General features: G+C 44.1%; 1 protein-coding gene across 1 annotated transcript; it reads left to right on the top strand.

Moving 5' to 3' along the window:
• Positions 1-1,035: 1,035 nt before the first annotated feature.
• On the top strand, positions 1,036-1,365 carry RPRM (reprimo, TP53 dependent G2 arrest mediator homolog). The gene has a single exon (XM_062199732.1). It carries the CDS (start codon positions 1,036-1,038, stop codon positions 1,363-1,365), a length of 330 nt encoding a protein of 109 aa, XP_062055716.1.
• Positions 1,366-15,031: the final 13,666 nt, after the last annotated feature.

The following is a 15,031-nucleotide window of genomic DNA, read 5'->3' as shown; positions in this document are numbered from 1 at the left end:
CATCCAGAAACTCATCTGCAATTAAAATTGCAACCAAGTGGTCACCCTGTCCACTCCCTTCCCAGAGAGGTGACCCTGCTCCTGGTAACCACCCCCACAAGGGTCACAGAGGGACAGCTCCCTCCTCCAATCCTCTTTCTTCCGCTTCAAACACCGCTATAAAACCTGCCGCCTCCTCGCCTTTGTACAGGGGCGTGGGGCTACAGTTCTTTCTTCCCTTCCTCCCTGTCTCTCCCAACTCCCTCCTTCCCTTCCTGCTTCCCTGCTTTTCTTTCTAAATGCGCTCCTTTTTCAACGGTGGTCCTCCCAGACCACCCCCAGGGCGCCCCAGTCGGTCGCGGAGGGGCGGAGCAAGGCTCAGGCGGCAGGGAGGCTGGTGCCCTGGCCAGCGCCATCTGGCACCTGCACTTCCTTGCCACTTTGCACACGCCCAGAGGTGAGAGGGGCGCCAGGCAACCGGCACACAGAGCTCCAGCGAGCCAGCGCTTCTGAAACTTTCAACTGCTCGCACCTTTAACCCGCAAACGCCTCAGTCGTCCAGCAAACCAGAAGAGTCCTGGGACCTCTGCCCGGCCTCTGGAGTTGCCAAAGAGACCAAGCCAGGAAAGCGAGACTAGGTTCGCCCTTTGGCTTTCCCCCACCGCCCAACGGCAGCGGGCGCAGAGCGGCGGCGCGGCCGCAAGGGGCCGCTGTTCGCTCAGAGCAGCTCCCCGTGGCCGCCGCCGCCGCCGCCGCCGCCGCGTCCCGCACCTCCCACGGCGCCGCTGGCCCAGCCCCGCCAAGTTCCAACAGCCCCCAGTCGAGCGAGCGCCGCGAGCGAGCACCGCCCGGGCCGGAGCGGACGGCGCAGACGATCCGGGCTGCGGTGCGCGTCGGAGAGGCTCCCGGGAGACTCGCACGGCCCGACCGACGACTTTGGCAAGGAGAGCGCCACAAGCCCCGCGCGCCCAAGTCAGCTAGCAAGCGCTCAGCCCGGCACCTGTTCCTCCTGCACACCGGACCCCGCGCCTCCCGGGGCGCCCGCCGTCTCCCGCCATGAATCCGGCGCTGGGCAACCAGACCGACTTGGCGGGCCTGTTCCTGGCCAACAGCAGCGAGGCGCTGGAGCGCGCGGTGCGCTGCTGCACCCAGGCGTCCGTGGTGACCGACGACGGCTTCGCCGAGGGTGGCCCGGACGAGCGCAGCCTGTACATCATGCGCGTGGTGCAGATCGCGGTCATGTGCGTGCTCTCGCTCACCGTGGTCTTCGGCATCTTCTTCCTCGGCTGCAACCTGCTCATCAAGTCCGAGGGCATGATCAACTTCCTGGTGAAGGACCGGAGGCCGTCGAAAGAAGTGGAGGCGGTGGTCGTGGGGCCCTACTGACCGGCCCTGCGGCCCCGCGGCCGCCGCCCCCTCGCCGCCGCCGCGACCCGGTCAGCTCGGCTGTGCGCCCCGGCCTCAGAGACTGGGCGATGCAAACCTGTCGGAGTCAAGTATTTGACTTCTGCCTTTGGGGATGAAGCGACCCGTCTCTCTCGCTCACCCTCTGCGAGGCCTCGCGGCTGGCTATAGGCAAGCGCCCTGACGTTTGCACTCTGCAGCAGGTGGCAAGAACAGGGCGTTGGGGGCGCAGAACTTTGGAAGCTGACTCTCGCGTGGAAAGCGGGGAGACCGGCGGGGCGAAGGCCGCTTTCCACCCGCAGGTGGGCCAAGCGCTTGGAGGGGGCGGGCCGGGGGGGGGGGTAGTCCCAGAGGCAAGGATCGCCTGCTGACGGGGAAAGTGGCCACACTTCAGACCCGATGATGGGGACTCACACATCCTGGCCGGGACTGGCGTCCACTGCGTCCCGCCGCCCCTTAGCCCCCCGCGCGTGGGGAGAGGCGCGCCACGAACACCTTTGACTGTAACGTGCCGTCTTCAAGGGATTTTGTGTTTGCTTGCATACGACTATTCGATGCGTTCTCTTCTGCCCTAGTGGCCCGTTTGCCTGCCTGGGGGAGGGGGGGTAGAGTTTTGTCCTCGCGGGAGAAGGGGTGGGGGGGAGGGGGCCTGCGACTGTGGACCGGCTGAGTTGGCCTTTCCACGCTTTTCCAGCTGGGTCTCTCTGGAGGGCTGGCGCCGCCGCCGCCGGCCCCGGGACAAAGACTCGGAATAGAACTAGCTCTGACTGCACGGTTTACGCCACAAAAGTGCTCTTGACATCCGTGACACCGTTTCGACTTTCTTTCTTAAACATTTCCTTAATAAATGCGACCTGTAAGTGTTTTGTTCCTGGCCTCCTTCGTGGTCATTCTGCGCTCCCTGGCAGAGGGGGACCGGGCAGCTGTAGAGTCTGCTCCGCGGCCAGGGGAATTTCGCCTTGGAGAGCTGCGGTTCGCCTCTCGGGGGTCCCGAGGAGGCGCGCGTGGGGCGAGGCGGAGAGAGCCCCGAGCCCTGGGCGCAGCTGTCTCCCAGGTAGGCTTGACAATGAGAGGGCCCCCCGCGGGAAAATGACACTTCCTGGCCGGCTCCGTCGGGAACACGGGGTTACGCCGCTAACGAAAGGCACGGGTGGCGGGGCCGGCCCGTGGGGGAGGGCGCCTCGCCCCGGCCAGCGCCCGCGGCACGGCGTCGGGTGCTGCTCCAGCGAGGGTGTGAAAGGCGAGGCAGCTGCTCCAGTCGGCGGGGTTGACGCTCACGCTCTCTGTTACCCACACACGCGGTGTGTTGTTGTCTTCCCCCACAATACCTTTGCTAGCCGAAATGAGACTGGAAGAAATTATCAACCTTTGAGGCTGTGAGCCTGAGTTGAGCATCCACAACTGTATACATGCAAAGAAACGCCACGTTTTACTCCATAAGGATGGGCAATGACTGTTGGTCAGTTAGAGAGAAAGAGAGCAAACGCGCAGGTCGGCTGTAGAGGTTTCAGTCAGCCCCAGGCCAAGCAGAGGTACCAGAATTTAGCCGAGGTCCTGAATGTCAGACATGACTGTGGCAACCAACGCTGCGAAGGTTGGCCCCGGCTAGACTTACAGATGGTCATGGTCATGGCACATTTAGGACACAGAAATTGAACAGTGTTCGAAAGAAGAGCTTGGAAAACCATGCCCGTGAAAATAACCTAAGGAACACATTAATTTCAAGCTTAGCCTCGACAAAGGATTTTGAGTTTATTTGTATGTCTGGGGTTGGATTCTAAATATTTTCAAGAATATAAAGGATCCCCTAAGATGTTGTAGCAATTAATCAGAGCCTTCACCGTAGTAGCTGTAATACTGGCTAAAATTGACTACTTACATAAAGTGGCTCATTTACTTCAGGCAGAAACACCTCTGGTGTAAACAATGCCAGTGAGTCAAAGGGTTGGGATCAAAAGGTTTGTGCCATTTGGCATCCTGTGTACCTTTACCTGCCCTGGCACTCTCTAAATCTTGTCAGAAATTGTAACCTAATACGGTTTTTTGAACGCTAATGGATGTCAGGCTTGGGTAGGGGTGGGGGTGGGGGTTGAAGTTTTGCCTGTTCTCTTTTCAATAGGTAAGGGTTTTCTTACCAGTTTGGATTGTTTGTTTGCTTTTTTTGTTTAGTATGGGGGGAGGCAGGGTTACTAATCTACAGATGGGGCGAGTATGTAAGGCAGTTCACCTTTGCTAGTGGGTGGAACGGAGAATGGAGACGTCTTATTTTATAGACAGTTCTGTGGCACCAAGTTAACCTGCCGCCTCCATGTTTCAGAGGGAGAGATAAAGCAAAGCAAGGGGTTCACCATGGGGCAAGTCAGAGGTCGTCAGCTGTAACTCAGGCTTCTGTAGTTCAGCTCCATCAAGGGTCCCTTCTTCCCACCGATTTATTAATCCTCCAGTGAATTGAGCGCTCTAGCAGAAATCCATTTGGGATCAAAAGCTACAGTTTGTAAGAATTTCATTTGTGCTTTCATGTGTGCCAAGTGCATGCTTACACAGCCATTTTAGACATGAAGGTGGGGGTGGGCCCAGATCTTATATAGGTCGATTCTAGATCCTATAAAACAGAGGATTTTCTTTAAAATACATGTCTTTCAGGTAAGAGGAGTCTTCCCAGGGTTAAAGACCTCTACCATCTTTCTGTCTTGTTCCCCTTAATATTATTTCATGCCTCTTCTCTCTTTCCTACACCTCCAAAGCAAAATTAAGCTTCTCCTCTCCTCAACTGTCCACATTCATTCTCTCACTCCCAGAAATTGTGATCATGAGACAAAGCAGAACCTACAAAATGTGGTCCTTAGGTAGAGAGACACATGATCATAGTTCTGTAACCTGGGATCTATGCATTTGGGGGAAATACACCCAGTCTAAAATGCACGGAACTCTGGGGACTGTTCCCTGCCAAAAACTCACCTCTCCCGCACCGAGATCCATTTGTTACTTAGCGATGCCAAGTGGGTCTGGTTTTTATAGATGAGGCAAGGAGCTTTTTACACTCCCTATTCCCTGATGGGCACACAGCAACCACTTTGTTGGGCCCTACACCGCTCCCTCTCTCAGTCTGCCTTGCCTCTCTTCATCCCTCCTACTAACAAATGCATTAAGTGAAACGTTCTAAACCTGCCCTGAGTTTATGGCGTGTCAGTCTTTTCCCACAGACACAATGTAAAGAAAATAGGTTTTGAAGGGCATTTTCTGTTTTTCACCTAAGAGAGCCATGTCAGCCTTGAGAGACTGTGAGTTGGGAGTGGGGGTGAATGCAGGCAGGCAGGTCCTGCCGTCCCACACCTAAGTCCACCACTTGCTCAGTAATTAGGGGGAGGCCCTGGGAGAGAAAGACTGCGTCCTGTAAAAGCTTGCTTGATCTGCCACTGCCCTTGGGGACTCCTCTGAGGCTTCCCAGAGCCCTTTTGCAGACACAGGGAGAGGTTTTCAGGAGACACAGCTGGTGGATTAGCGGGCTCTCGGGCTGGGTAGAAAGCCACTGATGCCTCTCATGCCTAATTGGGTGGCCTCCATGTACACTGCTTAACCAATGGATGGCAGACGTTATTTTCCTTCCGACTGTTGACATGAATCTCCCCACTCTCTCTCTGAAAACTGAGTAGGAACTTGAGTGCTGGACACCTTGAAGGAAGTCAAAGCAAAGGTCCTACTACCCTGTCAAGTCTGAAACCATACCTGGGCGATGAGCTGTGATTTCTGATTTTCAACCACCCCTGGCTCCTCACCAGATCCAGAGTCTTTCCTGTTCCAGTGTCTTCCTGTGCTGACTCTGAGTGAGGAAGGGAAAGACACACTGAACTGAGAGGTTAGAAATGTTGGTTTTGGTCTCTAACCAGTTGGGTGGCCTCAGGGAAGACGGATTCTAGAAGGATATTACAATTCTATGACTCCATCTCATTAATTTGTTTAACATTCCCTATCTCATGTCTCATGTTTTAATCCTTTATGTGTTTTAAAAACATTCTTTTTATCTTTCCAATCTTGATATTTTAGGTAGATTTTTTTTTTCACAAGTCAAGTGCTACTTGGCTCAGGAAATAATATTTACAATAATCAAAGCAAAATTTGAGACACCTAGATAGGCCTGGGTAGATGGCAGTGTCTAGCCTGTTGGATTTCACACTATCTAACCAGTGCCTTAAATGTCCCAGATCTCTATGTTCTCCCTGGATAAAGCCATGAAAGCAAAACCCAGTGGACCAGGGAGTAAGTCATTCTTCTAGGTACACATTCAGGCTACTAGGCACTGTTTATAGGAATTGCTTGGGTGTTTTAAGACTAATTAACGGCCAATTTCCCCCCAAAGCATGTGTGCCTTTGAACTTCTGCAACAGCACACAGCAGCTGTTCTACATGCAGTTTAGAGCCTTCCTTAGCCCTGGCTTATTATACTTGTCATTTTAGGGATTGCAATGCCAGGAAAAGATTCCAGGGTTCAGTTTGTTCTGTGAGACTCAAAGCTAGTTTGAAGCCTGTTGAAGCAGCAAGTCCACAGCAATCCTCAAAACAGGAATCAATAAATCTTTTATTCACCTGCCAAATCCCATTTAGACATGTGCACAATGGCTCAAATGGGATGTGTTTTAAAGTCAGCTCCAGCAGTAGTAATTGTTTCCTAATGTCTGAGTTGAAATGTTCAATGGCTAATTGTTTCCATGGCCCATCTCACTTTGTCTTCGTTTCAGATATTTCTGCTTAAAAGCCCAGGATTAATTTTATAGCATCAGCTGTGATTTAAAAATTCTTGGAAAGTATAGTTTAGAAATAAGAAAGTATATGTCACTTGTGTATCATTTACAAGGATAGTAGTAAAATAGTCTGAATGTATATTAATACTTATCATATTTGTGGAGCTCAAAATATTTCAGAGGGAACTTCTACAAGGAATGTTACAAGGATCACTAGATACACTTTAAAATACCTCTGGGCACTTTGCAAACAGTGGATTGCTTCTACATTAAATAACAATATATGATATTTGAGAATAAACAAGGTTTCTTTTGATTTATTTGGCTACTTATGATGCATATTTTGAAAGGATGAGTAAATTGCCTCCCTCTCTAAATATTTTAGAAGTTTGCTTGCTGAAATATTTTTGAGTGAGTAAATGCAGGTACAGAGTGATCAATACAGAAAACATCTAGTCATCTGTGATAATGCCACAACAGAGCTTGGCCCTACCTTCTCCCATTTTAAAATGGGTTTCCTTTAGTTAGTAATATTTTATACGCTCTTAATTCAAACAGTCAGATAATATTTTTCAAGCACTCGTGTACATGGTGCATTGCAACTTATTGCTGAAAAAAAATGAGATGGTTCCTATCTATTTGAACCCCAGAACACAGGCATAGACAAGAATACATTAGAGACACATATGATTCACCTACAAGCATCAGATAATAAAGTTTTTGTACGATTTCTGGAACTTATAGCAATAGAAAGACACATGTGTAATTATGCAAGAGCCTACACATTGACATGGTCTATTACAGGGGGGAAAGGTTACAGGTTTCCTCATTGATTTTTCTTTCCTGTATTTGTCTTCTACCCTCAGCAATTTCTCTCTCATTATGCACTCCTTCCCTCACCCATGACTGAAGATATACTGCCATTAAAGAGTCATTGATTTTTATCAGACCAAGACTCCAGATGTCTGATTGCTTTGGGAAAAAAATCCCTCTGGGATCTCGAGTTTCTCTTTCGCTTTATTTGTCTGCCTGTAAGTTGTGCAGGATCATGTCGTTCATATTCTTGGTGCTATTGATTAACGCAGGTGTGCGTGCACGTATTCACATGCTCAGGGTCTCCCATGCTCTATACTCATGAAACATGTTTATTCTACTATTGAAGAGAAGCGTCTCACAGCCACCAATTCTTTCTTTTACATTATGTATTTGTTTACAGTCAAACAATGTATATAAAAAGTTACAAGTAAATAGTCCCAAAATGTTCAGTAAATAAGATTCCTATGAAGTGCCTTGAACTTTCAAATACATCTATATCTTGAGATACATGTTTCAATCTTCATCTAAGAATTAGAAAGAAAAAGGGGCTAAAACTCTAAAAGTCAAAGATTATATATTGTACAAGCTTGAAAATCTTTAAAAGCTAAGTTAAGGGAAATGAAAGGAGGCCCTAAATTTGAAGATCAGTGAAAATAAAGGGCACTTATCAAGTAAAATTTTAAGAAGTATACAGGCATATTCTGATTTCTAATAATAGAGGGAAGAAAGGTGTACATTTAGAGTACTTAATAAAAGAACCAAAGACTACTGAGTGGTAAGAGATAAGCGTTGTGGGAAGAATGTGGAAGACTGTTCATTCCTTCTTCATTTCTCTCTTCTCTCTGGAGTCTTGGACTAGTTACAAACATTCTGTCAGCTGGATCCATTTTCTCCTATCCAAAGGACAAAAGAAGCCTTGCCAGACCTTCTTATCTTTATCATCAATAAATATTTATTATTTAGTATCCATTATAGGCATGACTGTGCACAAGGTACTAACTTAGACCTTGGAAGCTGAATGCAAAGGATCATGGAATTTAAAGGGGCCTTATCTGATTCCATTCTGACTTCTGCCTGACTGTGTGGCTATGTCCTTGGACATCCAGCTCTGTGTACAGTACACACCTGTGGCTCTTCTCATAATTAAGAACTCTATGTTCTCTCCATAAATAATAATCTGACTTTACCCCCACATCTTCAGGTAGCATACAGAACACTTGCTCTACTTCATACATTCAAATTCACAATGAACATGAATGGGAAAGGCCTGAAGAAACTGTTATAAGTGAATTTCTTGAGGCAAGATATGTTTTTCTACAAATTCATCTCCAAAACAATGTTTTATTCGTTTCTACCACTGTGATTTTTCAATGACTGCATAATTCAAAAAAGAGATCAACTGTGAAATTCCCTTTACTACATTCAGGAGATGAGCTTTCTAAGATGGTATACCCTTGTTTTAAACAACATAAACATTTCCTGAAGCCATCAAAGGTTTGAACTAGAATGTGCTGTATTAATTAACAATCTTTGGGTTGCAATCAACATAGATCTAGTTCAAGCCAATGTTTAAAAGAAATCTGAACTGACTCCCTCATGTGACTTGTAAGTACAAGCATACAGGTACATCAGAAATGGAAATTGCTACCTGATGTTATCCAGACTCTCTCCAGCTCTTGGAAAAGCATTTTTCACATGATGAGAATATAAAAGACACAGATATAGACCCCCGATTGCCCATGGTGACATTTTACCAGTTTAACAATCCCAGCAGAAAGAGATTGTATTTTCCTGGGAGAACTTTGACCCAGTTTGGTCATTTGTCAATTGCTGAACAAACCCGCGAGTGAGGTAGGTGCAGGAAGAAGAGTATAGCTGGTCAGTTGTCAATATCGGCCTCATGAATAAAAGAGTAAGAGGACAAGGGGAAATAGAGCCAATTCTGCTCAAACCATCAGGCCATGAATCCTCATGCGAGAGGAGATTTTATTACCCAAAAAATACAAGAGGCCTGCTGGAGGACCTAAAACAATTGTCACTGACTGCAATGCAACCCAAGTCTAGAAAGGTTGTTTCATTTCCCAAGGCTCCACACTTCCAGCAGTGGAAATGATGTTTCTTAACTCTTAATTTAGAATTCCTTCTAAAGCTATTTATTCTATCAACTATCCTTCCACAAGATTACAAAACATGCTTCTGCAGTTTCCTTAAAGAGTCTGCGTGTCTGAGCTGATGCAACTCCAAGTGCCCTGACAACAGTCTGGATTTCTGGGGCAAACCTTACATCCACCATGTACCTGGTGATATGAACTTGGATCAGTCATTTGAAATCTCTGTTCGTGATAAAAAAAAAAATCTTCTCCCTCACTAAACCTCACTAGGTATAAAAATTTCTTTAATCTGAGATAGTAAATGTTACTTCAAATCATCTCTAATGTGATAAACTATTAGACAAAATCAAGCAAATTCATTTGTTGAAGACCTCTCCCAAGCTTTGTCAATGACCATAAGATGACTAAAGTACTCAGCATTACTCAGTTGATTTGACAAACTCGTTTTGATGGAGCCTCCCTTGTGACCCATCTAGCTTGTAAATGCTACTGTGGAAGCACATTGAAACACTTTTATAACCTTTCTTTGAACCCTCCTTAATTCTGTCTCTAAGCTCATCCTGACCCAAAGAGTAGGCTTAGCTTTTTATTCACACTGAACGGCTCATTTCCTTGGTTTCCAGCCTCTTTCCCTGTTGTCTTTCTGACTAGAGAAATGGCCTTGCTAACTGCAACTAGCTGCCTGGCAGTGGCTTCCCCCTCTCCAAGACACCCAGCTATCGTGGACTTTCTGGTTCTCACTCACCAGTGAGGATGGGGCTGGGAGCGGATGGTGTTCTTCAGGGAGGAAACTTGTCAACCATAAAGACTGGTGTTTAGGAGCTTGTTTCACAGACAGCTCATCACCACAGGTAAGCTCATCTCCTCCTCAGGCTTCCTGCTGTGGGAGCCTGAATCTGAGGCTTGAAAGCACAATGTTCTCAGTGGAGGGTCTCTGCACTTGCTACATGCATAATGGCCTCCAAGGCACATTTGTACAAATGTAAGAGAGCACTCTCTTTTTTAAACAATATATTCTCATTACCATGGGATCATGGCCCCTCTGACATTATCTTTTCCAGGAAATGGAGACTTAAAAAAAAAAAAACCAAGCATTTTTCAGTGGAGTTAATAACTTAAACCACTCTCCTCTCAATATATTATTCACCTTGTGGCTAATCCTCCACTGACTGCTTAATATCCAGCAGCTTGAGCTCCCAGTTTTCTCCCAGTGATAGTTTTTCTACACCTCTTTATGTTGCTTTCTGATTTCCTCAGTCAGTGCTTAGTGTCCATCCAGTTTTTCTGTGCCTCATATTTTAACATTGTGGCAAAAATCATTACACAGTGATTCATGAAATCTTATTCCTATGGTGACATAGTAAATCTAGTGCTACCTTGGTCTACCTGAAGAGAAGTTACCAAGCCTAATTAAATATCTAGGAATTTTTTTTATATTCTCTCGGTGGATAACAAAGATTATTTAAAACTTTTTAAATTAGAGTTATCCAATATTTAGAAGGTTCATAAATAGAAACTTTAAGAGATGCCAAAGTAATTAACTTTTAAATATCTACATATATCTATAAAGGAACAAATTATAATACTGAAAACTTGAAAATTCATAAACAAAAAGTATTCACTATTTTAAACAATAATTTGCTGAAGAATTATTATAGATTTTCTATAAATATCTACTTCCAGATTAAAGTAAATCCATATTTATATTTTAAATAACATTGCACACTTCAAATATTACACTATAGAGATTAGATTTTACTGAATTCTTTGCATTTGGTAAATGTATTTTAATTCTCCAACATCATACTTCCATTCTTCAAAGCAGAGACTTTCCTGTCTACTGAGAAAAACAAAAGCTATTCAAGGGATGGACCTTGGCTATTTGATGTTGGGTTTCATTTCATGCTTAGTGTGCTGTATAGAAAAAGAAAGAAAATATTAACAGTGTTCCATGATTCAATGCTTTTGAGATAAGAATATTTTCAATTTATGATTTCATAGATTCAGAAAGAGTAATTAGACACTGAAAGAGCACAGTTAAATACATTTAAGATCATCAACAGCACTGTCTTCTTAAAGTTTGGTATACCTAGCATGTAGCAGGCACTTAATAAAGGTTAAGTGATATTACATTTTTTTTTTGACAGGGAGAGTGGACAGTGAGAGAGAGAGACATAAAAAGGCCTTCCTTTTCCGTTGGTTCACCCCCCAATGGCCGCTGCAGCTGGTGCGCTGCGGCTTGTGCACCGTGCTGATCCGAAACTAGGAGCCAGGTGCTTCTCCTGGTCTCTCATGTGGGTGCAGGGCCCAAGGACTTGGGCCATCCTCCACTGCACTCCCAGGCCGCAACAGAGAGCTGGACTGGAAGAGGAGCAACAGGGACAGAATCCGGTGTGCAGGCGCCACAGGTGGAAGATTAGCCTATTGAATATTCCTATGTTCTGATGAAATTATATATCAAAATACTAGGCCTTTTATGAGCTTACCTGACTGTTTTCTAGTCCATGCTTTTAATTAAGAAATGAAAAGTTGGTTTTTAAAAAAAAAATCAGAATTTTACTTCCATACTGATCCCAAAGTACCTAATCACAATATGATATGGTCCTATTTTCTATATTCTCCTTTTGCTGTTGTCTTCCAATTGGTTTAGATTCTTGATATGGCTGATTTTCAAGTGCCAATCATGAAAAGCCAGTAGGCATTAAATAAATTCTTGCTGATTATTGTCATCACCATCCATTCTTATGAATGATTATTGCTCATATTAGTCATATTTTATACAGTTTACTTCAAAGCACTAACAATTCTAGAAGTTACCATCACTTTATAAAAGTGAAAATAAGAAAGAAAAAATAGAGGCACTGATGAGACCAGTAACCCTTCCAAGATCACATAAGTAAAACATTCTTGTGCTAACTTCTGCACCACATCTAAGAGCTTCAGACACCACAAGCATTTTCCACTCAGCCATCCTGCTCATTCTTCCAGTGAAAGATTGACAGTAATGGCAGTATCAGCTTCCTCACACACATGGTGCTTAGTTATTAACAACTTAGATCCACCCTACAGCTTTAAGTAATGATTTCACATAGAGAAGATGCAAAGCAATTTATCATCCTGGTGGATTTTGAGTTTGTTAGAAGCAGATGGCTCTACGAGGTGGGAATATGGATTTTAGGAGGAATTCAAAATGACGAGTTCAACTTGTCCAACTAAGCTCCCTTATTTGGAAAGATAAAGAGATTTTCTAAAATATATTTTTCTTTGGAGTCTTTAATTGTAAAGACCTCTACTGTACACATGTCCTGTTCCTTAAAAAATTTTTCATCAAACTACCTACAACATAATTTTGACTAAAATATCTTTTATCCTAAAATGATGGGGCTTATTTACATGATATCAACAAATGTATTTTAAAGTGAAAAAAGGATTTTGAAGAACAAACTTGCTGATAGAATTATAATAATTGACTTTATTGAGTACATAAACATTTGCCCCATTCTAAGCAATTTATGTATTGGCTTTTATAGTTTATAACCATCTTATAATTTTTTCCCATTGATGAGGAATCAAGGATGCAGAAAATATGTTAACTGATTAAACTTGGATACAAAGAGATCCTGAGAGAACCATATAATGGTTTATTTTTTTTTATTATTATTATAATCTGAACTGGGTCCTTAGTTAAAATATATTTTATTCATAAATTGATCAAAGCATTTTCAAAAGCACCAAGACAGTTGCTGGTGTTGTTGTGCCGTGGGTTAATACCACCTATGATGCTAGTATCCTATAGGTTCTAGTTCAAGTCCCAGCTAATCTACTTCAGAAACAACTCCCTGGTAATGTGCCTGGGAAAGCAGTGCAAGATGTTTCTGGCCACCCATGTAGGAGACCTGGATGGAGCTCCAGGATATTGAATTTGGCCTGACCCAGCCCTAGCCATTTCAGCGATTTGGAGAGTGAATGAGCAGATGGACAATATCTCTCACTCTCCCTACCTCTCCCTTGCCCCTTCTCACTTCCCTCTACCTTCCCCCTTCACCTCCCTCTCTCTAATTCTGTCTTTCAATAAATACATCATTTTTTAAAAAGTAAAAATATGGAAGCGTGTGGTGGAATGAGAAGGCCATGCTAAGATGGCCGCTGGCAACAGAGCCTGCCTGACACCAGGCTGTGATTGGATGGCTTAGGAAACTGCCTGGCACCAGGCTGTGATTGGTCAGGGCGTAAACCACCCCTTGACCAGATTGGCTGCCTCAGCTACATAAGCTGCTATACCAACTGAAATAAATGAGTCTACAGGCTGCTCGCCTCTGGCCCGCTTTCACACGGCTCCTGGGGTCTGTGTGGTGACTCTGCACCTCTTGCCCCCACAGTGCTCCTCCTTTTAAAACGAATCCACAGCAACAGAACTGTGATTATCCATAGGAACTTTTTAAGGGTTCATGTCAAGAAGAAATAAGCATTTTACTACATGAAATAAAAGTAAAATTAAATGAAAAGCTGTATGTAAGTATCAAACAATGGTGCACATTGAAGTAAAAAAAAGTAGAGAATCATTGGTAGCATCAAATTTAAAACATTTATATATAATAATTCCACATAGTTAAATCTGATAAAACAATCTTGTATGCTGTTTGGATAATTTAACTGATATTAAAAGAACATAATTTTCAGGGAAAAAAAGAGTCATATTACTAACTTAATAACAATTAATGGAACTTCCATTGCATATTTTTTAAAATATTGACTGACTGTCTTATCAGAAGTAATAAGCACCAAAGGGCTGACAGTGGCATAATCATTAAGTCCAAACTCCTGGACTTTGAATAGAATGGAGTCATATGTCTACAACAGGACTGAGAAAGATGTGATACTGAGGTTCAACCAGCAGGTGACCACAGAGAAACTCACTAGCAGCTGGATGGTTTGGGTGGTCCTTTTCTCTGGGGTGATTCTTGTGGGAAGAGGCTGGTGCTGGAAAGTGCTGGGACCTCCTCTGGTGTCTGGACAAGAGAATCACCATGTATGCACATGAATCCTACAAGGAGGACATCCTTAGATGTTGTCAGAGTGATAAATAGTCTCCCAATGATGGAGTTTATGGGCAAAAGTGAGCAGTATTTCCTGATATGCCGAGTGCTTTGCATCACGTTGGAAAAAGTCAGTTTAGAAGATCATGTTACTACTGAAAGAAATTGAGTGCTAAAAAATAAATCAAATGTAATGGTCTACTTTTAACAGGATTAAATTTAACCCAGAAAATTACAAGGTCCTGTACTAAAACAACTGCCTGGTACAGAATAGGGAAAATGTGACATCAACACACCATAAAAATAAAATACGTCAAGATATTATTTAAGAAGAAACCCTAGGAAAGTCAATGGAACACTGAGGTTGCTAAAAGTAATAAACAGTCTGCACTGATGCAAGAACAGAATTTCATAAGCAAGAGGCAAGAGTGCAGCCCTCCTCTCTGTCTTTATTATTCCCATCCTAGAATGGGTTCTGGCCGTAATACCAGTTGCAAACAAGCCCAGGTGTGTTTAAAAGAGTGTAACTGTCAGGTTTCCACCAGCGTGTTAGATGAAAAGTGGTCAAAAGAAGAGGTAATATTTACCATGGAGGAAAATAATAAATGAAGCCTTGGGAAAAACAGGATAGTTATCCTCCAATATCTGAGGAACTCCCTAAATAGGGTGGAATGCATTTGTTGACCATAAATTCAAGTAGTTAAACTAGCGTTATGGAGAACAAGAAGTGACACACAGAGCAAACCCAAGTGTTAACAATCAAGATCTTTCGAATAACTGGAGGTATACAAACCTAGAGTGAACTGCCTTGGAAGAGAATAAATTTTCCATCTGCATGATCACACAGCACAGCACAGCACAGACATCACAAGAAGATTCACAGATTAGGTAGACGGATAGACTAGATCTTTGAGGTGCCTCTCAATCATAGGGCTTTGGTATTTCA

Source organism: Lepus europaeus, chromosome 1 (assembly GCF_033115175.1).
Source record: "Lepus europaeus isolate LE1 chromosome 1, mLepTim1.pri, whole genome shotgun sequence".
In the NCBI taxonomy this organism is placed as follows: domain Eukaryota; kingdom Metazoa; phylum Chordata; class Mammalia; order Lagomorpha; family Leporidae; genus Lepus; species Lepus europaeus.
This window is presented reverse-complemented; position numbering and strand designations above follow the sequence as displayed.

Bases quoted from the DNA above. Each gene is read 5' to 3' on its own strand.
- RPRM (XM_062199732.1), top strand. From the start codon at position 1,036: ATGAATCCGGCGCTGGGCAACCAGACCGACTTGGCGGGCCTGTTCCTG.